At 44.2% G+C, this 27,680-nt stretch overlaps 1 protein-coding gene and 2 long non-coding RNA genes across 4 annotated transcripts; 1 reads left to right on the top strand and 2 right to left on the bottom strand.

Annotated features, from left to right (window-relative positions):
- Positions 1-288: 288 nt before the first annotated feature.
- DDX20 (DEAD (Asp-Glu-Ala-Asp) box polypeptide 20) lies at positions 289-12,205 on the bottom strand. Of its 2 annotated transcripts, XM_011933172.1 has the most exons (12): positions 12,067-12,205; positions 11,236-11,648; positions 10,716-10,810; positions 7,907-8,075; positions 7,206-7,320; positions 6,946-7,088; positions 6,669-6,807; positions 6,511-6,569; positions 5,451-5,533; positions 4,993-5,098; positions 4,771-4,872; positions 493-2,029 (listed from the first exon to the last, which is right to left on the bottom strand). In XM_011933172.1, the coding sequence occupies exons 2-12, from the start codon at positions 11,534-11,536 to the stop codon at positions 864-866; spliced, it is 2,478 nt and encodes an 825-aa protein (XP_011788562.1). In that variant the 5' UTR covers positions 11,537-11,648; positions 12,067-12,205; the 3' UTR covers positions 493-863. The 2 variants fall into 2 exon arrangements, with proteins under 2 accessions (XP_011788560.1, XP_011788562.1); XM_011933170.1 differs by having other exon boundaries at positions 289-2,029; positions 11,236-12,139.
- LOC105505355 lies at positions 11,957-21,846 on the top strand. Its single transcript, XR_001000734.1, has 3 exons — positions 11,957-12,162; positions 14,158-14,314; positions 19,455-21,846. It is a non-coding gene; the product is annotated as an uncharacterized LOC105505355 (long non-coding RNA).
- LOC105505354 lies at positions 19,382-27,346 on the bottom strand. Its single transcript, XR_001000733.1, has 3 exons — positions 27,110-27,346; positions 22,678-22,832; positions 19,382-21,098 (listed from the first exon to the last, which is right to left on the bottom strand). It is a non-coding gene; the product is annotated as an uncharacterized LOC105505354 (long non-coding RNA).
- Between the last annotated feature and the right edge of the window lie 334 nt (positions 27,347-27,680).

The following is a 27,680-nucleotide window of genomic DNA, read 5'->3' on the forward strand; positions in this document are numbered from 1 at the left end:
AATCTGGACTATATAGATGAATTTCAGAGGATCTATGAACCCCTTGAAATTACACTCACAATTCTGTTTATGGAATGAGAAATTTCCTGAAGTCAATCTATAGCTTTCAGCTGATTCATAAAAGGATCCAAGAACCAAAAAAGATTAAGAGCTGCTCCTCTATCTGAGCAACATAAATAAGACAGCCACTGATGACCCTCAGCTATTTCACACACAGTAAAAATGTGGACAGCTTTCACAGCCTCAAGAAAAGACATTCAAAAGATAAACAATAAGCAGTAAATAAATTTTTTACTAAAAACAAGTATTTTTACTGGAAGCAAACAGATCAAATCAAATACCTTTATGAAAATCTAAAACAATGTTTAAATATTCCCTCCTGCCTAAACCTAAGAGGATTTTCTGATCTACCATGCCACAAATTTCTATAAGAATGCACCTCTATAGAAGGAAATGCGGCCTAAGCCCTTGGTAAAGAACTCCACAGCAAACTAATATTACTGCTCAAATCTACTGTTTTTATTGTGTTTAAGTAAGCAGTGGTATATATGTCATCTTTTTAAATGTTTCTTTTGGGAAGATCTTATAGAAAATGGCACCCTGAAACTTTCAGCTCTAGGTCCCAAAAATTATCTTTCAAGAATCTGATGAAGTTTCTTAAAGAAATTCTTAAAAATGAAGATAATATACCTGGCCTAAATCAAAACAATCTGAAAAATGGATGTGTCCCAGTGGAAAGCCTCAAGTCTTTTCAAGTTTATCAGAAATGCCATTATACACCACTATACTATAAGTCAAAGAGGATGGATATCCAAAGGTATCATTTGTTGACAGTTCCTGATGGTCTCAGGTATATCCTACAATCACTGGTTACCATGCAACATTTCTTGTAGATAAATGGTATTCATGTGATAAGCTGCCATCCAACTTGGATGTCTCTGAGCATTCCAATAATATGAATGAGAAGCGGCAGCATAATATTCTTGCCATGCCCTGTAGTAAGCTCTCCAGTACTCCTCATAATCCTGATAGGTATCAGAAAAACTCAGATGTGTTTCCCTATGACAGTCATACCAGCCATCTTCCTGGGCTTCAGTCTGCAATCTAAAGGAAGACCGCCTAGGTAGGTTTCTCCGGCTCTGCTTAGCTCTCTGGCTAGCCCCCTCTTTATGTCTTGTCTTGATCTGGATTCCAGATGATTCTTGATATTCCTTTGGATTGGGGGTGTCACTTCCATTTGGAGGTTGTTCCAAAGAAATATGATCATCCACAGGAGTAGATTCAGAGTCTTTCAGCTGATTATCAGAAGAGCCTTCCAAGTATGACTTATTTCCTTTGCTCTGGGAAGAGGTTCTTGAGCTGTAAGAATCACTGTCACTCTCAGAGTCTCCAGATTGGCTACTACTTGCCAATACGGGGACTCTCTGTTCAGTAACTTTATTTCTCACAAAACCATTTTGAGGATTCATAGTCTGATCCCCAGGACCTGTGTAGTGCCTGATGATTTCCACAGGTTTCTCTAACCCCTCTTTAATATAATGTTCATAATCCTCTACCAATTCAGCAAAAGTCAATGTGTATGGCTGATGGATTTTAAAGGAAGACAGACAAGGAATTTGGGGCAGTGACACAGGTAAAGCTTCTTTGACCTGGTGCTGACTGTTGGTGGAGTTTTCAACAGGGGTCTGAACAGAATTCTTCATTTTTTGCTCTTCAGATTGCCTGTCACAGCCCACTTCTTTTGGTGGCATTGCTTTCTCTATGATTCCACACTCAGAGTGGCTTTTCAGAGGAAGCTTTTGTTTGGTATTATTTTTTGACTTGACTGATAGTCCAGATACAGAAGTATTTCTAGAGGACGCCATGTGGTCACCATGAGCTTTCTGAATTTGAAGGGTTCTCTCTATTTTCTGAATTTGCTTTTTTAGGGGTTGGTTAGGTACCCTTGCTATGCCATATGTGTGCACAGCAGCTTTAACCTCCACATCCCAATCCACACATTCTTCCATCAGACCAGAAGGAATGGGATCTACATAAAAAACAAGACAAATGTATTAAAATTCTCAAGCTACTCTAGACCATTGTTTTCTGAATGACTTCATAAAGTTTTCTATGATCAAATACATTTACGAAACAAAATATGCAAATATACTAAGATGTTTAATAGATATATTAATATTTTTAAAGACTGAAGCAATCCCGTAATAAAGAAATCTGCCTAAGAAATACATAAGACCCATCCCATACTCACAAGCACTATCTCCCCTCACCCTTACTAGAAAAAGAACTTACTCTAGGAATAATGTACAAGTCTGCTGCAATTCTCCCATCTTTTCTCTCCTCCCTCTCCACAGCCCCTCCCCTTTATCTCAATACTTCTGACAGCAAAACAAGATACCAGAAAATGGATTGTGCTCCCCAAAGCTTATCGACTATGAAATATTACAACTGCAATGCTGTACACCCAACTAAATCTGTCACCCAATACTCCAACAGGAAGAAATCACTGCCCTTAACAATAGAGAGAAAATCTCTATGGGGAAAAAAACTAGATGACTATGAAAATCTGGTGACTGAAAATTAGAAATAACATTTCTAATTTTTAAAGAATTTGCTAGCTTCAACCCCCTAAATTTTCTATTCCATCCAGATGTGACAATTTGCTTCCAGCACTCAGAACTTTCAAAGTGTGATCAATTTTTGTCTTAGGCAGACAAGATATATCAAGCTCCTGCTTTACAAAGATCTTGCCTGTTGTTGCTATTTATGCTCCATGTTATCTATAAATCCAACAGGTCTGGAAACTTCAGTGAAGTCTCTTGATCCTTTGCTGAACAGATTCTATGATTAAAACTCTCATTACTACTCAGCTGATATCCCTTGCTTGCCTAGTCCTGTAATACAGGCCAATTTCCCTCCTAGTTCTGCCCCAGGAAACTCATCTGAACATCTGTTTTTACACAAGTTCCCAGTCCAATATAGACCTAACAGCATGAATATCATTTTCTCATGATTTCAGGGCCCTGTTAACATTACATAAAGATCCAAATATATCATTTTCCAGTATCCAAAGGCAATTTTTATCACTAGATGCTATGATACTGAATCCTACAAAAAGTCTTAACCCTCTTCTACCAATTTTCAATTTTTTTCCCGTATTAGACTACGAACAGACTTATACACAGAAAGAATTGACAGTTTTAGAACTGACATAGAGCCTAAAGACCATTTACTCTAAAGTACTTTGCAAATCAGGACTCTAAGCTCAGAGCAATTACAGAGATTTGTAAAAGATCATAAAATGAGTTATTACTAACCCAATCTACTAGAATACATAGAACTCCCAGATCTGTGTTTAATCTAGCTTTGTAAAATAATTAAACACAAAATCGGTAAAATACTCAATTATATTTATTCAATAGTTAAATATCCCATATTCTACAAAGTCATGTATATACTATATGTGTGTTTTTCCTTTTTTTTTTCTTTTGAGACTGAGTCTCGCACTTTCGCCCAGGCTGGAGTGCAATGGCGGATCTCGGCTCACTGCAAGCTTCGCCTCCCAGGTTCATGCCATTCTTCCACCTCAGCCTTCCAAGTAGCTGGGACTACAGGCACCTGCCACCATGCCCGGCTAATTTTTGTATTTTTAGTAGAGACAGGCTTCACTGTGTTAGCCAGGATGGTCTTGATCTCCTGACCTTGTGATCCACCTGCCTCAGCCTCCCAAAGTGCTGGGATTACAGGCGTGACCTATATGTGTATTTTTCTATACAGACATACATCTATATATGAATATACACTATTTATAATGCACATTTTCTGTATAACATGCACATCAAACATGCCATATTTCCACTCAAGGGTTTTTTAGAATATTTTTGTTTTTAAGAGATCATTAATAGTTTCAAACATACATTGTTTCCAATATGGCACTTAAAAAGAAGCAGAACGAATGACTGAACTGAAATCAAAAGAAAACATTTCACTCCAACTTTTCAAAATAGTATTCAAATTAAAGATGCTGTTCCTTCCACATGGTGACAAAGGAGAATATGGCAAGAACTACGTTCACAGCAATTTAAAAGAGGTAAAATATACCCCCTTGTATCAAAGAATAAAATCAAATTGCAAAGCCACTAACTAATAAAGCTAATATGCTAATATAGCTCTCATTTTTCTTTCTTTCTTTCTTTTTTTTTTTTGAGACAGAGTTTCACTCTTGTTGCCCAGGCTGGAGTATAATAGCTTGATCTCGGCTTACTGCAACCTCCACCTCCTGGCTTCAAGCAATTCTCCTGCTCAGCCTCCCAAGTAGCTGGCATTACAGGCATCTGCTACCACGCCCAGCTAATTTTTGTATTTTTAATAGAGAAGAGGTTTTGCCATGTTGACGAAGCTGGTCTTGAACTCCTGACCTCAGGTGATCCACCCGTTCTGCCTCCCAAAGTGCTGGGATTACAGGCATGAGCCATTGCGCCCAGCCAGCTCTCATTTTTCATGTGCCAGTGGTTAGCTTGCACTCCCCTCCCTACTAACTAGTTGTAACACCTTTACTTACTCTCTCTATGCCTAAATATCCTCATCTACAAAACAATCGCACACACATCACAGGAGTATGGTGAGAAATAAATGAGTTAACGTACATAGAGGACTGGGAACAGTACCCAGCACATCATAAGCACTCTGTGTTAGCTATTATTAGTATTTTTATTATGCTTATCACCACTATAATTATTTTGACAGCAAAATGAAACAGATGAAATGTACCTGGTAAAGGGAGAAGGTTGATATTACATTTCTGGGCAATTCTCATCATCACATTTTCTTCCTCTCCCCGGCAACAGTAGGTCACTGTCAGTCCCAATGTACCTATAGCAGAGAGAATGTTAGGTAGTAAATCATTTTCACAAAAATAAGATTCAAAGCCCACCTGTCACATTACAGATCCCACCCCTTAAAGTAAGCACTCAAACTTGTTTTTTTTTTTACCAAAACGGCCAGCTCTCCCAATCCGATGCATGTATGTCTCCCAATCCAATGGTACATCCAGATTTACAACCAGATTCACCTTCTCAGCATCAATCCCACGAGAAGTCTTAAAGAAGATAGCAATTATTTGTTTGCATTAACTGTATGGCATAGCTACCAATGCGTATTATAGTCTTTCAGCATATTATATTCTTCCAGTTTAACCAAGAGCCAAATTAAGAACAGAATATTGAGGAGCAGAGGAAAAGGAAGTTCATTCCTAATGACTAATTTCAAGGACAAAGATCGACATATTAAAGACATTTTTAAGAAAGTATTTTCCTCAGCACCGGAAAGATAATTATCTTCTGGTATTCTTGTTAGATACACCTACATAAAATAATAGATGAAATCTGTACATCTGATAATAGAACATATGTCAAGATGGATTAGTCACCCAAACTGAATAGGAAATTTACCAAATCTGTGGAAATGAGGACTCTGCAATGAAACTGCTTCAGTTTAGCCATAGCATCAAGACGCTGATTCTGATTCATATTGCCTAAAAGGATCCCAAAAGAAAGTCACATAAAAACAACTAAGCTAATACATATTTATCAAATCCACAAAAAGTAAAAAACATAAGACCCAGTCTTAACACTTTTAATACACCAACCACAGTTAATTCTGTCCTTCTGTGCAAATCTAGGTTAAGATCCAAAGTTAAAGTCTTTTAAAATATGGTTTAGGCAATCAACTTGAAATTCAAAAATCCATCTTAAATAGTGATCAGGCCATGCCTGAATATATAACATTCTATTTGCAAAGTTACATACGAAATGTAAGTAGCAATTCTTAGGAAAATACAAATGCTTTAATCAGCTGTTTATAATTTGGTATTAAAGTGTGATCCATAGTTAAAATATTGGTTCATTAGAAAATAGTCTCCCCAGTATCTCATGATATACCATAACTAAACAAGCTCATGCCAACAGGTTAAAAACTAAGCTGACACCAAACAAAATCCTAAAAAGGACCTCACTGATCAAAAAATCCTTTGACTCTTTCATTCTTATTATGCCAGCAATAATCATTTAACTTTGCGGCAAGAACTCAATCACTTTTGCCTTCCACAAAACCATAAAACAGTCAATTCAGTTAGCAATCTCCAGCATTTTAACAATGATTACTTAAAAAAAAAAAAAAAAAAAATTCTAAAGAAAAAATATTTTTATATTAACACAGACAAACTTGGTTTTATAGAATTATTTGTGGCTGTGAGAGATTCTAATAAAATTACGTCTCTCTGAACACTAGTTTTATAACTTTTTACTATATACCAAGTTACTCCTTAAAAACAGAATGATACTGACATATCAAATTCCAATGAAAAATAAGCCTGAAAATTCCTTTACTCTAAAAGATACAAGATAATTTCACACTCTCAGGACAACTCATGAAGTGGTATTTCTTCTTCCTGACTTTGGAGGCTTCAAGTCAGTATACTAAATAAAGATTAAAGTTAAGAGATGAACTTACCTGAAATGCACTCAGCAGGAAAGCCTTTAGAAGAAAGGATATCAGCCAAATGTTGTGCTCTATGAAATTAACATAAATGGTTACAAATTTACAAATATTGCCCCATGACTATCATTTTATTTCACAAGTTCCCCAGATGACCTTTTAAGTTACATTACCTGCTGTGCAAATTAGAAAAGACTAAAGCTTGATTAAATGGAATTCTGCTGAACAGTTCCTGTAAATGCTGAGTCTTTTCCTCAAAAACCTTATGTGCCAAAGGGTATGAATTGACAATTTTGTAATACTGCTTCAAACCTACAAAGAAGAGCTATCAGTTAAAACAAACATATATGCTAATGGTAACCAATAAACAGCAAGAGACAACTAGGCAAGGGAAAGCTCCAGAATATCACAAACAAACCAATAATGTAAGTACCTAAAAGCTATACATACCTATGAGACTTGGATCACTGGAATTCAGTCTTACAAAAGTGGGATCTCTCATGTACTTTGTCAAAGCATTAGCCAAAAATTCAGGGTAAGTAGCTGATACTGCCAGCATCTGTTTACTGGCAGGCAAGGAAGAATAAATCCAACTACAAAATAAAAACAGACACCATGTAAAGTATTCAGACAATAATCACCACTTGGAAAAGCTATAGATAGATACTTTGGGACACTGTTTTAATAGTCAGGTGAGTTATTTTTCTTACTTTATTTGCTCCTGGAAGCTGCCTTCTTCTAAAAGCTTATCTGCTTCATCAAGAATAAAGAGGCGTATACTGCCTGGGTTCAAGTAGTCAAGTTCTATGAGTTGCTTAATTCTGCCTAATTTTCAAAAAAAAAATTGAAATATTTATGGTGTACCAAATTTGTGTAAATCTCTCAGTCAGTGTTACTCTACTTATTCACAGGTTGTTCTGCCGAATTTCCTGATTCAACTCTCATTATACATGTACACACTAAACCACAAATTAGAAATCTGGAGCTCTGATCTTGCCTAAACTCATTGTTTTCCCCTCACGTTTCATCACCAGTAAATAAGCACCACTTCTATCAAAAGACCTAAAGCACTGAATGCAAGATTCTGATTCTGAGTGATTCACAACCAAATATAATAGGGAAGCCAAAGAATAATCCCAATCCATGGCTTAGAAGGGCCCCCTGAAAGTCATTGCATTTCTCCTCTTCTCAAAAGTCTATCCCATGTCTTCTCAAACATACTTAGGAATGTGGATTTCATAAATTCCACTGGTAAACCAGTCATGTGCCTAAATCTCACTGGTCTAATGCTCTTAATTTCTAATCAAAATAATTATCACAGTTATCAAAGACTCCCATATATCTTTATTGTTATATTAAAAGTGTGTAGTTCCTTAAAAGCCCTGGTTACCAACAGGCATTGTTTTCTTACCAGGAGATCCAACAGCAATATGACACTTTTTAAGTTTGGTTTTGTCTTGTGATAATGGGGTCCCTCCAATAAAGACATGACACTCTAAGCCTTCCATTTTGATTCCAATGGCTGTAATAACAGAATGTATCTGTACAGCAATTTCTCTTGTAGGGGCCAAGATCAAAATCTAAAAAAAAACAAAGTATACTTTTGAGTCAGAGAAATACATACATAGGGGACTGGTATATTCATTACATGACACACTATATTTCATTTAAATGATCATTTCAAACGAGTTTTTATTGATAAGGTAAGATACAGTTATCCCTTGGTATCCACAGGGGATTGGTTCCAGGAAGCCCCCTGATACCAAAACTGGCAGATGCTCAAGTCTGTTATATAAAACTGCATATATCTGTATGTTACCTATGTACATCCTGCCACATATTTTAAACCATCTCTAGATTACTTATAATACCTAATACAATTTAAATGCTATGTAAATGGTTACACTGTATTTTTGTTTATATCTTTTTATTGTTATATTATTTTTTATAGTTCCCCCACCCCGCCCCTGAGTATTTCTGATCCACAGTTGGCTGCATCAGCTGATACAGAACCTGAAGACAGGGAGGGCTGACTGTATTCCATTTATTCATTCATTCAACAAATATTAAGTAAGAACCTACTCTGTGCTAGGCAACATAGTAGTTTCTGGGGAATCAACAGTTAACAGTATAAAGTCTTTGCCCTCACAGTACTTTCATTCTTGGATAAGAATATATACAATAAACAAAAATAAGTAATGACAGGTAATGAAAAGTATCATAAAACATCAAACAGGGAAAGAAGGAGTCATTTTAAATGAGGTGATCATGAACCCTCCTCTAAGGAGCTAACACTTGAGCAGAGACCTACATGTACGGCATAGAGTAGAGCTGGCTATATGACACCTCGGGAAGCATTTTCACCAACAGGAAACAACAAATGCAAAGGCCATAAGATGGCAGTGTTCTTGGTGTGTTTGAGGAAGAAAAAGAAGGCTTACATGACAGAATTTGGGGGAAAGTAAAGGAGGTCAGAGATCTAGCTCCAGGGACTAATCACAAAAAGGCTTGAGAGCCATGGTAAAAACTCTGCAATGTAACTACTGGAGAAGGAAAAACAAAACTTTGTGCTCTTAACTACAAAAAGAAAAAATTGATTAAAAACAAAAAAGGACTAGGAGAAAATATGCCAAAACTGTTAATAGCAGTTTCTCTCTAGGTAGTGAAATTACAGATTTTGCTTTCTGGTACTTCCTAATTTTCCTGAACTTTCCCTATTTCTAAAAATGAATATGTATTACTTTGATACACACACACAAAATAATGTAACTGTGATAATCCAAAGATCTGAAATTAAAAATATGAATTTGCCAGGCATGGTGGCTCACACCTGTGATCCCAGCATGTTGGGAGGCTGAGGCAGGCGGATTACCTGAGGTCAGGAGTTCGAGACCAGCCTGGCTAACATGGCAAAACCCCGTCTCTACCAAAATTACAAAAAAATTAGCCAGGCATGTGGTATGCACAATTTTAATCCCAGCTACTTGGGAGGCTGAGGCAGGAGAATCACTTGAACCTGGGAGGCAGAAGTTGCAGTGAGCCAAGATTGTGCCACTGCACACTCCAGCCTGGGCAACAGAGTGAGACTCAAAAAAAAGAATTTATGAAACTTTTCCAGGATTTTAGCATTTTATCTGTTGCCAAATTATCAGAAGCCAAAACCTCAAATACATCTTCGTCTACAATTAGACTAGCTCAGGTTCTTGGGAAGTAGGAGGATTTCCAACATGCAACATCACCTAGGATTTGGCAGATATAAGATGGACTCAAAAAGCTTCCCAGGTGATGAACATGGATATCTGGGTTAAAAACCACTGTTGAAGACTCATCATCAGATATACCAATGCCTGAGAACTTGAAATACAGTCTGCCATAACTACTAAACTACAAAGTAAGGTTATGAGAATCACATCTAATTCATCTTTGAATCCCCAATGCCTGACATACTGTTCCTACGTAATATGGGCTCGACAAATCTTTGTTGAAGAAATGATCCCCAAACCCAAATTTCCTGCTAATTTGGGTAGGGCAATCTTAGAAACACTCTAAGACAACCTAGAAGATGGGGGATCAATATGATAATTTACAGAGCTTTAAGAACCACCTGCATACTGGGTGTGGTGGCTCATGCCTATAATCCCAATACTTTGGGAGGCAAATGTGGGAGGACTGCTTGAACTCAGGAGTTCGAGGACGGTCTGTGCAACACTGAAGAGACCCCATCTCTACAAAAAATACAAAAAGTAACCAGGTGTAGTGGCACACACCTGTAGTCTCAACTACTTAGGAAGATGACGTGGGAGGATCACTGGAGCCCAGGAGTTCAAGGTTGCAGTGAGCGATGATCTGCCACTGCACTCCAGCCTAGGTGACAGAGCCATACCCTCTCAAAAAACAAAAACAAACCCTGCAGTTATCAGCAATAGCCAGAGCACTACATTACCACGAATCAAGTCAAATGTTAAGTCTCACATTAGTCAGCAAGTAAAAGAAGAATCCCTGTCTGTATTACCAAGTAGTGAGAAAATTGACACATATGGTAGCTTTATTCTATTTAAATAAGGTACACATAGAAAATTCCAAAGTTCACCACCACCACCACCACTTAACTCAATCATTCATCAAATTCACTTCCAGCTCTGAGGGGCTACTGGTATTTCATCTGACCTGTGGTAAAGTCCACGTAACACATCCTCCTCTGGTCCTCTGAGCTAACTCACCTGGGTACTTAAGTTTTCAAGAACAAGAGAGTCCAAAGCTATGGTGGAGAACACACAGGTTTTCCCAGTGCCAGATTTAGCTTGAACAATTAAATCTGCGAAGGAAAAAAAAAAAAAATTATCACTAGCCATTACTCACGGAAGCAGCTTAGGGGCTCGCATGGAATCAGAGAACTAGAAGGGTTTCCTGAGACTCCCCCAGTTGGCACCTTCATTTTTAGTTGATTCTCAAAAACGTAAGAGAACACGCCTAGTCCCTGACCGTTTACCGTTTATCTTCTCAAACTTAGAACCACCTGTCAGTTCTAAAAAAGGTCTTAACCATCTTCAAGTTCAATAGTGCACCTTAGTTTTACAAATAAGTTAACTGAGCGTACCGCCTAGCACCAGGCCGGGCCCTGCTCCGGGAGCCGACCGAGGGCTCTTCCCGAGCCGCAGTGAGGACCTGGCCGCCGCCGCCGCCCCTCAGTCCCCCTCCTCCCGCCCCGACCCCCGACCTCTCCCGGGCGCCCGCTCTCACCGAGCCCGCAGCGCCCCAGCGGGATGGCCTTTAGCTGCACGGGCGAGGGCCTCTCGAAGCCGGCCGCCCGCAGCCCCTCCAGCACCGACCGCGAAAGCAGCAGTGACTCGAAGTCGGCCGGCTCCGCCAACAGCACGTCCCCCGTGCGGGTCCGCGGGCTGCCGAGATCCTGAGCGGTCCGCAGGCTCCTCATAGGCCCGGGTGTTGGCTCTGGGGCCGGGACCTGCACGGCCACATGCTCAGCTGGCATAGCAGTGGCCACTGCCGCTATGGCTCCCAGGGCTTCAAACGCCGCCGCCATGGTAGCCGCACAGTCAGATCTCGCGGTACTTGAGGAGAAGCGGGGATCCTGGGAGCGAGAAGAGGAAAAACTTTATTGGCAGTTTTCCCACGAAGACACTAACACGCCTGGCCTGGAAGTGGACGAAAGGGACGGGAGTCGGAGGCTGAGAGAGTAGGGAACACTACCCAGACACACAAAAAATGTGGCCTGAGGAAAGCAGCATGAGGGAGGAGAGGAAAGATGAGGCAACTGTTAAGTCGCTGCCTAGGGCCTGCAGAGGGCGCCGCGGGCCCGCGGTGGGGGCGCCGCCCCGCCTCTCGGCCCTCTTCTGGGCGGAGCCGCCAAGCCGTGCCCCCGGCGCCACCGCCCTCTCGGCGCTCTTTGTGATGTGCCAGGTGCGTCGCGCCGCCGCCCCGTGCTTCCGTTTTCCGTTCCGCCAGCCTGTCTCGCTCCGCGGCAGCCTTTCCCCAACGCTACCCGCTCTGCACCCTGACTCGCTGCTCCTCTGGCAGAGTGCGCCCAGAGCGTAGCCGGACCCAAGGGTTTACTACGTTGGCTGTTGTGCCCGTCTGCCGTGCAACCCAATTTATCTCGGGACCCCCAGCCCCTAGCAAGTCCCTGGCGCACAATGAACTCTGATAAAAGTCCGTTGAATTGGAACCTGGAATCGGACTGACATTTCCCAAGTTCATATCTCCGCCTCAGATCTCCCTTTAGACTCTAGACGTGTACTTCCATCTGCCTCCATACATCCACCCCCGCAGCACCTCCCCTCGGATGCCTAATAGACTCTGAAATGTTACATGCCTTCTGTATTGCTCCTTCCCCCATCATTTCATGCGTAGGCGGCTAGCAGTCTCTGCCACTTTTCTTTGCTGTGGACTTCTGCCCAAATATCACCTTTTCAAAGAGCTCTTCCTTTTAAAAGACGTCTTGAACACCCTAAGACAGCTCAGTCATCCTGTCTGCTCCCTGGCCTTTCCCAGCACTCTCTTGTTTTGCTTTATTTTTTCTTTCTGATACTTATAACTACCTGAAATTATATGTCTACTGCCTGTCTCCCACACTCTATGAGGACAAGGACCCATTTTGTCTTGTTCTCCTCTGCATCCCTAGTGGGTAAAGCAATCTGACACATAGGAGATGTTCAATATTTATCAAATGATTGAGCTCCTATAACAAACTCTTAGTCATCATGCCAAATTTAAATATTTCTGGACCTCAGCCGTATTCATTATTCCAAACTTAGCTGTATGGGGTGGCTCGCACCCGTAATCCCAGCTTCTTGGGAGGCTGAGGCGGGAGGATCGCTTGAGGCCAGGAGTTGCCAGCCTGGGCAACATGCAGAGACCCTGTCTCAAATTCTTAAAAAGTAAACAATTTTTTTAAAATACAAAGAATACCAAACTTAAATATATTCTGCAACCAAGCCCAACTTTGTCCATAGATTATAATACTGGTCATTGTCCCTACCCCCTTCACACACACACACAGTGATGGTCCAGATTCCATATGATAGAGGAGGGGCTTTGACATGGTAATCCCATTGGAAGGTGGTCCTGACGGTTTATTTTGCCTGGAAATTTACAAAACATTGAGAAAATGTCAACTATCCGTTTGAAGGAATGGAGACTGATGGAGGAGATGGCACTATAAAGGTCCCAGCCTTCCTCTTAGTGCCCTCACCTCTTTTATCTGCCTAATCCCCAGACCCCAAACTTGGGAATTATTCTTGACTCCTTCCCCACTTTCTAACAATTTACTGAGCACAAGTAATTTTGCCTCCAAATATTTCATCCATTCTTCTTAAGTCTCCATAGCATCTGCCCTATTTTAGGTCCCTGTATCATCCTAACTTGCAAAAACCTCCTGAATGGTCTCTCTGGCCAGAGTTTCTTCTCTATCCCAGCCATGTACCCCACAGGTGCTGCAGTGATCTTTCTTAAGTGGATATCTTAGGCTCTTTGGGTCCAGCTCCAGATCCTGCTCCTTTTGACACCCTTTTTTATTCCCCACCCCACGGTCCCACAGCACACTATCAATAATTCCAGTCTGGCTCTTATGTTTTATTTGCTTGGTTACTTGTATGTGCCTCACACTAAATAAACTGTGAGCTTCTCAAGGACAGTAATTTTGTCATCCTAGGCCCTGCGGCCCAGCACCAAGCACCTGGTGGACCCAATAAACATTGAATGGCTGACACCTTCTTGCTCAAAAATCTCTGCTGGATCGCCATACACATAGCAGTGGTTCTGTAGAACTCACACCAGTCACCGCTGAAGAACCACAGGATTATCCCAAGAAAAGCAAAAAGACTGCATTTCCAGAAAACATTTATAGTTTTATAGGCATTCTGTTACTGCATTTTTTGTTTATGATGTTTTACAGACACAAATATTGCAGTAATTTATTGGGAACCATGGTGAATAACACAAAAATTTTTTTCTCACTAGTCAAAAGTTATAACAGTGTTGTTGAACATAATTTTTAGTACTATAAAGACAAAACACAAAAGCAAGAGATCATTTAATAACTAGGTAAGGCGTGAGGATAACACATACAGAAATGGGCTAGACTGTGTCTGTCTCCCAGCCTCCCCCAGATAAATAACAGTGGGATCTCTGTCTCTTCTCTGGCAGAGCAACCCACCTACCTCCTCCAACCAGACCAAACTAGCCCAAATGCTTAATTCTCCATGGCTTGTAACACCTCAATACCTTTGTATTTGCTGTTCCATCTACCTGGAGAGCCTTTCCGGGGAGCTAGAGGAGGAAGAGATTCATATGAACTGAAGAGGTGAGAGTGACAGACTCAGAATGGGTGTTAAGATTCAAATGATCTTGTCCAATTATTTTGCACTGGAGGCTTCTGAACCCAGAGGAAAAGAAAACAGCAAAAAGAAGGCATGGTGTAAGGTGGCCCACCCTGGGTGTGAGGATCGGTGGGGGAATGTGGAAAGAAGGGAAGGAAACTTAAGGTTTTAAAGCCCCTTTTTCTCATTTGACCCTCAGAGCAACACAAGGTAGGCAATATTATTATTTGCATTCAATCTACAAAACATCTCTAATCATTCAACAAAAAATTTTCTGAACACCTGTAAATCAGCCAAGTTTTAGAGATACAAAAATGGAACAAAGTAAACAGAGCCTCTGCACTCAGGGATACAGATGCACACAAACAGGTGGCTTCATTTGCTGTATAAAGTGCAGGGTGCTACTGAAGTCAAGGAGGTAACCAGATGTGGCGAGCCAAGAAAGACTTAGCAGTCAAGATTAGGTTTGATTGAAAGTAAGACCTCAAAATAGGAGGTTACCTCCCCAGGATAGAAGTTCATTTTGCCCTTGTAGAGAATTCTGGAAGCAGGACTGATAGCCCTGGTCCACAAAGATCCCAAGCACCCAGACTTCTGTCTTGGTCCCCAAACAGTTGCTCTAGTTCCAGTCATCATGTTTGCATTGCAGCCAGCAGGAAGGAGGAAGACTCAAAATAGAAAGTAGAAATGGTAATGGTCATCATGCCAGCAGTCCTTTTAAGAAATGTTCTCAAAAGCTGCCACATTATCTGGCATTTCTTGGAAAGAACTTAGCCATAAAGTTATACCTTCTTGCAAAAAAAAAAAAGAAAAATCTGGGAAATGTCATTTTTCCGGACAATCACATGCCCAGCTTATACACTGATTTGAGAGGAGGTCCATTACTATAGAGGAAGGGGGAAAGGACACTGGAGGCAACTAACAATCTCTGCCACATCTTCCTAGCATTAGTGAGAGCTACGGTAAGATCTGAAAAATGAATCAAAGTTGGCCTTGTGACAGAGGAGGGGAAAACGGAGGTCTGGAGGTGAGGACCACCATAGCACATTCTAAAAGAGCTTAGAATGCAAATGGGACAGTAAGCTTTGATGAGGCAGGAGAATGAAGTGTAGGCCAGGCTAGTGTCTGGACTTTATCCTAAAAGCCTTCTATGTGTCAGATGCCGAAGAAGATGCTGCCCTCAAGTAACTCCTCAGAAGATTACTAATCTGCTCAAAGTCACAGAGCTCATAATTGGGATTGGAACTCAGATCTATTTGACAGCAAAGTCTAGGCCCTTTTTACCCTCTGTCCTAAAAGAGTTGACAGCCCAGCTAGGGAAATGACCAAGCATGAAATATGCAAGTAGCACAAGCTGGTGTAAAATCATATGCAGTGCTGACATTTTTTCAGGGCCTTAGTTATTCCAAGTGTGGCTGTCATGTGGGAGAGAGTGAGAACTTCTGAGAAATTGAGGAAAACAGCTTTTGGTATTCAAAGAGCAATAGCTTTCTTCTCTATGTCCTTCTCCTCCACACCCCAAATCAAAGTTGCTTAAAGTATATATGGAAGTATGAGAGAACAACTGCACATACAAGATCATCGTTTCCCTAATTCCTGGAGTCCAGCACTTCTGCCAAGGCAGCAGCACCAAGAGACAAAGCTCAGGTCCTGTGAAGCAGTGGGGCTGTTACCCTGAGCTTATCCTGAAGGATGAATAAGGCGTTCTTCAGGCAGTGGGAGTGGAAAGAGAGCTCACCAGGCAGACAAGTCTCAGAAAGATATTCTAGGCACAGAGAACAGTTTGTGTAGAGGCGTGGAAGCATGAAAGCCATAGTCATTTAGGGAAGTTAAGTCTTCTACTGTGAGTGGAGGCAGGTATGGCAGAAATGACCCGGACATGAGGATGCAGAGATATACTGGTCCTATAGTAAGGAGCACCTCATTTGCTACCGTAAGGAATATAAAATGAGTGTGTTATGCTCTTCCAAAGGTGAGTAGTGTTATTTAGCAGTAAAGAGAAATGCAATTGGAAATGTAACTTGGGGCTTGGGTAATGGCAAAGCCGAGCAGTGTGGATCCTCACTTGCAGACCTTGGAGCATCACCTAGGTTTGGGATCTGATATGAGACAAGTAATGGAAAGGCCCACAACACACACTGTTTCTTAGACCTAGCAGTTCCTAGGACTTTAGGTGTTGGTACACTGCTTTCCAAGTGCCAGTGCCATCCCTATGTATATGCTGCTTATCCAGCAAAGCACAACTGAGATTTTGCTTCCTAGTTGCTTTGCCTGGCCATGGATACTTTCATTGTTATATTCTTGAGCCATCTGTTTAGTGAACTGGCACCATCTATAAACTTATGTTGTATCAAGTTTATCAAGAAACAACTTCTGCCCTTCTGGATAGAATGTATTATTTCATGACCCTGCCCAATCCTAGCTGGCTACCTCCCAACATGGAAAATACCCGTGTTTTACATGTGTCCCATGGCTTATGGGGTGACTTGCCTCAGAAATTAGGAAAGAGGGAGAAGTAGCAAAAGCCTGAGCCCATGCCCACTGCACAGCCACCCCCAACCACGGGGATTTGCCTCACTGGCTTTTGGAAGAGAACCCCAGGTGATCCTCCCTCAGGCTTCAGACCAGATTCCTCTCTGCGCAAGGCCCACGTTGATTAATTGTCCCATTTAACACCACTGCCTCAGTCTTTAGGGAGGAAGGTGGCATGTTTGCTCTTCTCCTTTTGAGAAAGGGGCCCAATTTATTCTTGTCCAGGCAGCATAATAAATAACCTGCCCCTTTTGGCAGGGAGTTTATTAGAGACTGATGGGACATTTAACAATAACTGGGGGCCTATGATTTATTAGGGAGGGAGGTTCATGGCATCTCTGAAGACTGGGAATGTGGAATTTAATTGATAAAGCGGCTGTCAGCCCCAATGAGATGCACTCAATAGAATATGCATTTGAGGGATCCTCTTTGGAGCTGTCAGGAAGGGTTTCTGCTAATCATATTCAGCTCCTGTGGATAGTGGTGTCTGCTGGATATCTGGGTGAGAGACAAATGGCAGGGAGGGGGACTCTGAAGGGGGCCCAGGGAGGGGTACACCTGTTAGTTGCCTGCTGACCAATGGAAGAATGTGGCACAAAGCAGCAAAAAGAAAAAGAATTTCTATCACTCTAAGTAAGGGTTCCCCTTGGAGAGGCCTTTGTCTCTCCTCTGAGCTGCTTAGGAGAACAAGAGGTGCTGAGCACCCACTTCCTGAAAAGAGAGGGAAATGAAAGGGTTAAATGACAACAAAAGAGATTTGTTCTGGAATTCTGAACTCTGCACCAGAGACTCCCCTGCCTTGGCTCACACACACACACACACACACACACACACACACACACACACGCCAACACCCACAGCATAGTTACCTCACACCCACGCAGCCGCCCCTGAGCCCCTGGCTCAGGTGGCATCTCCTCTTGTCACTGCAGCTTCCACACCAAGAACAGAGCCACAGAAGCTCAGATGGATGGGGCCTCGCCTTCCTGTTGTTGTGGTTGTCTCCCAGCTCCGGAGACCCCAGAATCCAGGCTGAGAACCTGGAAATAAATGCTCATGGTCTGGAGTACATAGAGCATGCAGCTATCTTACTTCTCTACCCACCCTCCACCCCACTTTTCTGACAATAAGGGAGACTGGTTTTATCTCTGTGGGGCCATCAGTAATGGCACAGCTCTGTCCTCAGGCAGCCTTGAGCCTTTGCAAGGCAGCTTTGCTCACATTTTCTATTCCCCCCACCCTTTGGGCTGTTGCTCAGCCTTAAACAAGGCCATGTAAGGCATGGAGAGGGGCTTTCTCAGGCCAGAGCCTGTTTCCCTCCTTTGATCCTCCCGCATCTATTCTTAGGTCCCAGGAGATTGGTCTGCCTCCTTGTTCCCTCCAGGGAGTGAAAGGGAGGGGGGAGGCAATAGCTAGGAAAGAAGAAGTAATTGTCATTGTCACTGTCTAATCTGAATCTCGGTGGTGACACTGAGGGACCTCTGAGCAGGATGGATACAGCAACTGGTTTGATTAAATCAAACCTCTTCCACAACCTTGTTAAATTAAACTGACAGGCCCAGAGCAGATGAGGGAGAGCAGCAAGATCATCGCATCAGGTCAGGGGGAGGGGAGGCGAGGGTAGGATTGGTAAGAAGATCAGACAGAAGCAGAGCATCAGCCTGCCCTTTTTCTTATTTGCTGACTATAGATAGGAGCTAAGATTTATGGATGTGAGATGCTTAAGTACCTGTCTGAGCACAGACCGTGGAAACTGACACAGAAGCAAACTGCTGCCTCCCAGTAGGCTTGGCAAATTCCTTTGGCAGGCAAGCCTCACATTTAGAACTGTGCTCTCGACATTTCAAAGGGCCTTTGCATACTTTACCTTCACAAGAAGGTAGCAGTGGGATTATCTGTCTCACTTTACAATTAGAGAAACTGAGGCATTAGAGATTACAGGGCCAATCTAGAGCCAGCCCAAGAACCCAGATTTCCTGCCTCCTGGTCCTGGTACATACTGCCTCCAACATTATGCCAGATGGCAGAATTTCCTAGGACTTAGTCTCTGGAGTGCCATCTTTTCTTCCGCCCACTAGAAATGTAAACCACACAGCTTGCTTCATGGGCCGTCAGGAAAATGCTAATTCCCAACTGGCCTAGCGCAGCCCACCTGCAAGCACATGGCTCGCTTACAAGATCACAAGGCTATTGTAACATCTTCATATCACTTTCCCACATGCCCAAGCCCTTCCAAGTCATTTCTACTCTACCTAATTATATTTCATGGAACAGGGAGAGGTGGGAGAGATGTTGTTAGCAACACAGAAACAGCAGTAGTAGAAGGATAACACTGATACCCTGCTGGCTTCCTCACCTGTCACCCAGTTCTTCACTTGCCAAAGCTAATTTTCCACTCACCAGTGGGTGAGAGCTCATTTCAGACTGTCTGAAACACACACACACACACACACACACACACACACACTCACACACATATATGGATACACATTGTGGATAGTGCCTCACCCAGGATTTCCTTGTTCTATTTCAGATGCCTTCAATGGTGTGTTTATTGACACATCCACCCCTTTCCCATCTCTTTTTCAATAGGGAGGATACTGGGATGGGGATGCTTGTAATGTGGTGCGCACTGATTACCAGAGCACAGCTGAGATCCTGTTGGGCCCTGTCTCCTCCCAAGGCACACATCACATCCCAGGTGCACACCAGTAAATGATCAGATTCTGGACATAGGGAGCCAAGGACAGGGGAAGGAGGCCAGAGGAGCAGAATTGCAACCACTGTCGTCATGAAGGAAGCTGGGTGAGAGAGCTGGCACAAGGTGGCAACATTTGCATGAAGAGGACAAACAACTGGAGATACCACCGGGGGCATGCATAGATGTAACACACCAGTCATGCTCTTTCCCTACGGTTACCAGGCGGGGTTTGATCACTATGTATGACCTAAGAAAGACAGACAAACAGCAGACAGATAGACAGGTTGGAGGTACTTAGATAGACAAATATAACCAGCCTCCTAAGCTCATCCTGGTGTTATGATTGGCCACACCAAAACGTAACATCTCCAGTCTATCTGATATCATCGAACAGGTTTCCTCTAAGGCAAGGAGTTGGATTCCCCTAGAACACCTGCCAAAGTGGAGTGGAAGGGAAGGACGTCTTGCCTGGGGGCAGTGGTCACTGGGCCTGGGTTTCTGTGCTGATTCTGCCCTTAGCAACCTGAGTGACCTAGGGCAAGTCACTTAACATTTCTGTGCTACACTTTTCTGACTTGTAAAAACACATGCTTGGGTGGCAGATGCAGACTGTTAGCAATTTTAAAACTTTAGAGATCACAGAGGAGAAAACTGAGACCCAAAGAAGTTAAATTACTTGTCCAAAGCCACTTGATGAGGGAGTAGAATGACCGAGAGGATGTGGATTCTGGAACCAGGACCAGTGCCACATGATGGTTCCAGCACACCCCTCATGGTGCCCTCTGGTGATCTACTGTCTCCTCATCTCCCTTCCTCCTCTGCAGAATGGAGGAATAGCAGCACCTGCTTCCCAAGGTTTGGGAAGAATAAATGAGTAGCTGACACAAGGAAAGCCTCCAATATATGTTAGGCTATGCCTATTTTTAGTGATGAACCAGAGGCTCATACCCACAAATCTTTTCTTCCAGTCTTTCTATGAGGCCACATGTCCTAATGAAGGTCCTTTTCAGCTCCCAAATTCTATGATTCTAAGTCGAAAAGATTAAGATGCAAGTTATTTCCAAAACCCTCCAGGCAGAAACACAAAAGCCTATTTGAGGGATTCATTATTCACTTTCTATTGCCTCAGTCACTTTCTATGGATGATGATTCATGGAGAATAATCACAGCAGAGAAGATCTGTCCAATGCTTGGAGAGAAGGCAGTAAAGCCCAAACTCCTTCGCATGTTCAGCTCCTATTCTCCACTATGAGTCTTCACTTGTTAAGCGGCGGCAGTGTTTCTTGGCCTCGCTGCCTTTCTTCTCTGGGAATTTGAGGCCTTCTCTTGGTATAGACTGTTGCTAGTGCAGTCACTGCCCACCCAGCACTGCTCCTCAAAATGCCAACGAGAGGGTCCTGCCTCTCTGGCCAAGCAAAAGCCCTCACAAAAGCAGCTGTCGCCAATGGCACTGGCTCCTCTCAGGGTGTCCAGGCTGAAATGTTTAGCATGCCCCAAGTTGATGTCTAATCAGAGCTATGTGAATTCTCTGGTTCCTGAAAAACAGCAGAAGAGACTTAAGAGCTAGCCTGGTAGAAGCAAATATGCAGACAGCCAAACTTGAGATGTGACCTCTTTTTCCCCTCACCCCATGGTCTCAGGAGGAAAAGCAGGTGGCTTTTCTTTCCCTCTTGCTAACATGTCTCTCCCTGGCAAGCTGCCAACCACTGGTCCTTGCTTACAGCTAGCTAGTGGAGATGGCCAAGTGGTATGTGATAAAATGAGCCTTTGCTCTGAGTTCCAGGCCATGGTAAGGTTACAGAGCAGCCAGCACTGGGTCTCTGGAGTGTCAGATGTTGCAGAATGTCCCAGAAGAGTCCTGGGAATGAGCCATTTTCCTTCCTGCTACAGTTTGCATCCACCAGCATTAGTTTGCACAAATACCATATTTCCCTTAGCTGTGCCCTGGCATTCTTCACATGTTCTTCGTAGTTCAAAAATAGTTGCTTTTCCTGGCCCAGCATGGTGACTCACGCCTGTAATCCCAACACTTCGGGAGGCTGAGGTGAGCAGATTGCTTGAGCTCAGGAGATCAAGACCAACCTGGGCAACATAGCGAAACCCTGTCTCTACAAAAAAAAAAAAAAAAAAGAAAGAAAATTGCTGGTATGGTGGCATGTGCCTGTAGTCCCAGCTACTTTGGCGGCTTAGGTGGGAGGATCACCTAAGCCAGGGGAGGTCAAGCGTGCAGTGAGCCATGATCACACCACTGTACTCCATGTGGTCGACAGAGTGAGACCCTGTTTCAAAAAAAATATATATATATATATATATATTTGTATGTGCATATACATATATATAAAATATATGTGTGTATGTGCATATACATATATATCTGTATGTGCATATACAGATATATATATATATATATTTGCTTGCCTTTCCAGTAAATGTTTGCAAAATGGAAATACTTGCTTCCCAAGTAGCAATGAGATCTTTGCTTAGGCATCATAAGCACCAAGCCCATAGCTCCAAATTATTCCATATAGAAGTGAGTATCAGCCCACAGACTACTTGTTCATTATTTGGACAAATCTAATTTTGCACTTGAAAACTGTTCAGAGATAGCCTGGGAGCTATTCATACATGAAATTTACTCAAAATACCATACTGCTATTTCTTCTTCCATCACCTTCCTTCAGTACCTCTCTAAGAGGTTTCAGCAACTCTATAATTGATAGCCTGATCTTGAAGCCCAGTGACTTTATAAGGAAGTAAAGGTTGTGAGAGTGGTGGTCTGAGTTAGCACTATGGGTAAAAGTACGAGGCAGACGGATCACGAGGTCAGGAGTTTGAGACCAGCCTGGCCAATATGGTAAAACCCTGTCTCTACTAAAAATACAAAAATTAGCCAGGCGTGGTGGCACACACCTGTAGTCCGAGCTACTCAGGAGGCTGAGGCAGGAGAATTGCTTGAACCCAGGAGGCGGAGGTTGCAGTGAGCCGAGATTGCGCCACTTCACTCCAGCCTGGGTGACAGAGCAGGACTCTGTCTCAAAAAAAAAAAAAAAAAAAGAAAGAAAGAAAAAGAAAAAAATGATGGCAATTCCGTAAATGTGGACCATCAGAACTCACTTCCTCAGTGGCTTTCATCATTTCAATAATCCACTTTACGGCACCTCCCTCCTGCTTTCTGAAGAGTAGAATAGCTGAATTAGTGCTATGCTGAAAACCGGGAGACCACATTCCATCATCATACAGATGAACCTTTTTGGGTTGAGTCGCTCCATCTGTAAGAGAATGACAACCTTTGTTTGAAGACACCCAAAGTTCATGGAGCTTTTTATGACTACAGTCTTTGATTCCTCCACCCAGTCCAAAGGTTTTTGTTTGTTTGTTTGTTTTTTTAAATTAAAACCCAAAGTGATTATTTCCTTTGGAACTGAGAAGGTTCCCCAACACACAGGCCACTTCATCCTCTCAGCTGTCCCTCCTGGTATTGGACTTATAAGGGTCAGAGGAGCCCAGTCCTCTGTCTAAGGTAGACAAGGGAAGATGTCATGAAAGCTAGGAGTTGGATTCTTTCAAGAATAGCTGGGCCTCAGTCCAGTTCCTCCCCTACCATCCCAATGTGTTCCCACTCAGACATGTACACAGTCTCTGCTCAGCACCTCTGGGCCAGCCAGTCAGGCAGGGTCCTCTCCCTAGAGAGAAACAGTTCCGCAGTGATATCTGAACACATTCCAACAGCATGTATTTATCTCTAGGGTCAGCCTTTCCTGTTGATGATCGGGCAGCATGTGGTGGGTGATGGGATTGGGATATAGTTGTTGGCAGCCACAGTTGGGGGCAAGGAATGAGGGCACTGGAGATAGGGCCCCTGCCCTTGGAAGGGTGATGTTATGATGAGGTTTCCAGACTGGTATGTGACCAGGTATCTCTGTCCTTGCACCAGGATGTGCTCTCCAGCTCTCCTGTTGCCAGTAGAGATGAGAAGCTGGACACTGCCTCACTCAGGTATGTCTTCCAGAGCTGGCTAGGTCCTGGTGGATAGGGACCTCCAGGTGGGGGCCACAGATCCTATGGATCTGGAGCCAGGAGAATGGTGGTGTTTCCATTATTTAATGGAGGATCTGAGCTCCCTTGGGACACAACTGGTTCTGTCTCTTCATTTGAGCTCATTGATAGGTGTCAGGAACTTCAGGCTCTGGCAGTGGGACAAAGGGGGCCACCCTCCCTGGCTAGGTTAGGCAGTCAAGTCCGAAGAGTTGACAGCACTGGACACAGTTTCCAGGAGCTTCACCCTCTCTGTCAGGTAAAGTGCCGACCAGTGAAGGGCAAATGGCTACGTACCTTCTGAGGGTTCCACCCCCGCTCTGAACAGCTTTAAGAAAGTATGTTCACAACCAATCTAAAGACCTTTGATTTCTTTATTATTTATTTCGAATGAGATAACCTCATCCTCCAGGCTGAGTTTCGGAGAGGGGTGGGTGGGTGGAAGGGAGGAGGCTGAGCCATCTGATTCCTCTTCAGCAAAAATGAATCATGTCCCCCAGCCCCCATCCTCAGCCCAGAAATATTTATCCATGTTTATATAACCATGGCAACAGGCTTTATTCTCTATCACTTAAATCCTTTTTTAAAAATAAAAAGCAGAAGGCAGCTATTTTTCCTACTTTTTCCACCTGCCTGCTCTGCCCAGATGAGAGTTACCTCTTCAGAAACAAGGCGAGAGAGAGATCTCCCCCACACACACACACTCCTGGGGTAACATTGGCCTTCTCAGAAGCAAGGGAATAGGTAAGTTGCAATGGCCCAGCACCACGAAAGGACTTCAGAGTTAGACAGTAACTGTCCTCCAAAGTCTTGTGGGAACCACACAGTGATACCACCTCAGACTTGTCTGAAACTTCTCTTTTGAGTTCTGCACTGGTATTATGACTATCAATTTGTTTTCTTGCTATCTCTCTCTACCTGAAAATGGATGGAATATGAGCTGGCTTTGCTAACAATACATTCTTCACCTGCAATATGGGGTAAATATTCCCCTGCTCCTGACTACTTCACAGTTAGTTTTCAGAAGAGAGTTGCTTTTTTGAGACGGAGTCTCGCTTTGTCATCCAGGCTGGAGTGCAGTGGCGCAATGTTGGCTCACTGAAACCTCCGCCTCAGCCGGGTTCAGGCGATTCTCCTGCCTCAGCCTCCTGAGTAGCTGGGATTACAGGCGCCCGCCACCACGACGGGCTAATTTTTGTATTTTTAGTAAGAGATGGGGTTTCATCATATTAGCCAGGCTGGTCTCAAACTCCTGACCTCGTGATCTGCCCACCTCGGCCTCCCAAAGTCCTGGGATTACAGACATGAGTCACTGCGCCCCGCCCAGAAGAGAGTTTTGTAAGGAGTATAAAGTGTTACAGACTTACAAAGGTTTAAACCCATAAGCAAGGGAAATTGAGGCCCAGTAAAAGGAAAGCATTTGTGCAAGGTCATATTCTGTTGTCAGCAGCACAGAAGACCTAACCACCCAATCCTAGGTTCTTGCCAAGAGATCAGCCCACTTCTTTTGGATTTTCAACCCTAGTCAGACTCCCAACTTCCAAGTGGATTCCAGCCCATGAAGTCTCAGAGATGGAGAAAACTGGGGCTTAAGCTGGACCCTAAAGACTATTTCACCAAGCCAGGCATGGTGGCTCATGCCTGTAATCCCAGCACTTTGGGAGGCCGAGGCGGGCGTATCACATGAGGTCAGGAGTTTGAGACCAGCCTGGCCAACATGGTGAAACCCTGTCTCTACTAAAAATACGAAAATTAGCCAGGCGTGGTGGCAGGCGCCTGTAATCCCAGCTACTCAGGAGGCTGAGGCACGAAAGTCGCTTGAACCTGGGAGGCGGCGGTTGCCGTGAGCCAAGATCACACCACTGCACTCCAGCCTGGGAGTGAGACTGTCTCAAAAAACAAAAACAAAAACAAAAACAAAACAAAACAAAAACACTATTTCAGCCACAGATCCACAAACGTTTACTCAGAGTTTCTTACATCTGACTACCCTGCTGGAGACTGGAGATAGAGCAAAGCAAGGCCCTTCAACTTCGGGATCCATTTTGCATTGTTTCTCCGTATTAAAGGCCCCCTCTGTGGACTATATGTCAACGCTGGGTCCTTTCTATCCCAGTCCCATAGTATTCAACTACAGAACTTCTTCAGCTGGACTGGAAACCACAACTCTGTCCTTGGGGGCGGCTCTCACTCTGAACATCTGGTGGGTCCCATAGAAAGGGGTCTCTTGGAGAATTTCTGCTCACAGCTGCAGAAAAGGCAGGAGGGACAATGCTGCTCAGACTGGTAGGGCCAGAGCTGCCTGAGCTCGGCCAGCGGTCACTGACCAAATTCAGCCCATACTGTGCCTCTTTTTTCTTTTCTGTATGCATTGGCTACAGCTGCCCCAGCTTCGCCCAAAAGGACTCTTGGGGCTAGGCTGAAAGGTGTGGGCAAGAGCTATTGTATAACAGAGGACATGGGGTTGTTAAGTGGAGGCCATTCAACTGGACTCTGCAAACTCTTCTAAAGATTTAATTCTCTCTCTCTCTCTCACCCTCCCTCTCTTCAGACCCTCCATCTCTGTCCCTCCTCCCTCCCTGCGCCACATGTCTGTGTCTCTCTGTATCTTTCTCTCCTCCTCCTCTCCCTCGTCTTTTTTTTTTTTTTTTTTTTTTTGAGACGGAGTTTCGCTCTTGTTGCCCAGGCTGGAGTGGTGCAATAGCAGGATCTCAGCTCACTGCAACCTCCGCCTTCCGCTTTCAAGCGATTCTCCTGCCTCAGCCTCCAGAGTAGCTGGGATTACAGGCATAGGCCATCACCCCCAGCTAACTTCGTGTTTTTAGTGGAGATGGGGTTTTACCATGTTGGTCAGGCTGGTCTCGAACTCCTGACCTCAAGTGATCCAGGCGTGAGCCACCTGCGCATCTTTCAATAGTTACCGTATCTGGCACTCTCGGCGGCCACCGACGGACCGATCGCGGCGCCGGCACCGTTCGTGCCTTCTCTGGTGTTCTTACAGTTGTCCCACTCAGAGACCTCAAATCCTGCCTGGGGCAAACTTTTCCCCGTTAATTACCTTGAAACAACACGTCGCTAATTGCCTAATTACTCTGCGCCACTGTCCCCGGCTGGCCGGGCGCGGCGTCTCCGCGCTGGGAGGGAGCAGCGCTGGTGGGCGCGGAGCCCGGCTTCCAGGGCTGGGCTGGGAAGAGCAACCACGCCGGTCTGCCGAGCCCATCGGCCTGTGGAGCCCATCGGCCGCAACTTCATCCTCCAGGGCCTGGCTGGCGCTCGAATGGTTCCTGTTCGGCTCGAATTCAACATCGGAGCATCCCAGCCTTTGAGCGCTTCGCCAAAGGCCAGAGCGTCAGCTAGGTTGACTGACGCCGAGCCCTGGGGAGAAAAAGGCTTGCTCCCTGCCCACCCCATTGAAGGCCCCAGGGAAAGCAGCCACACCCCTTACCCCGTTTCATATTTTCATAAAAATCATCGTCTGAAATTACCGTGCTTACCGTGTGTGTATGTTTACCTGTTTATCTCGCCTCCCCTTCTCCCCCATGTAAGTTCTTGAGAGCAGGGACCTCGCCTATCATACTCAGTATCCCCAGCCCTACAGCCTTGCCAAGGGCGCAGCCGACCCTTGGCGGCTTTTTGTGATAGGCGTGAACAGGCCAAGCGGCGGCGTCTCTGCTCCGCCCGAGAGGGCAGGGCTTCGAGGACCTCACTCCAGGAGTGAGGCTGGAGCCACATTCCCAGGGTCCTCTTCGGGGAGAAAAGAGCTTCTGAGGGACTTCTGGGGATGGCAGCGGAGTGGGTGGGGGTGTTTCCTTCCTGATCGGAGTTTGGAAAAAGGGACTGACACTGTGGCACTCTGCCTCTTACTGACACCGCTACCCAGTCCCTCCCAGTAAAAGTGTGCTCTCCCTTTATGACCACACGAGGGTCATGTGCTTCGTTGGGGGCCGCCGTACGACCTGGAGTCACGATGTCCTCCGCCGCGCTGGCCGGGACCAGGTGTGTCCCCGCCAGCCCCAGTAGCTGCGCCCGGGTCCTGTGCAAACACCGCGGTAGGGTCGGCCTCGACCGCCCAGCCCGGCCCC

This window comes from Colobus angolensis, unplaced genomic scaffold (genome assembly GCF_000951035.1).
Source record: "Colobus angolensis palliatus isolate OR3802 unplaced genomic scaffold, Cang.pa_1.0 Scaffold124, whole genome shotgun sequence".
Taxonomy (NCBI): domain Eukaryota; kingdom Metazoa; phylum Chordata; class Mammalia; order Primates; family Cercopithecidae; genus Colobus; species Colobus angolensis.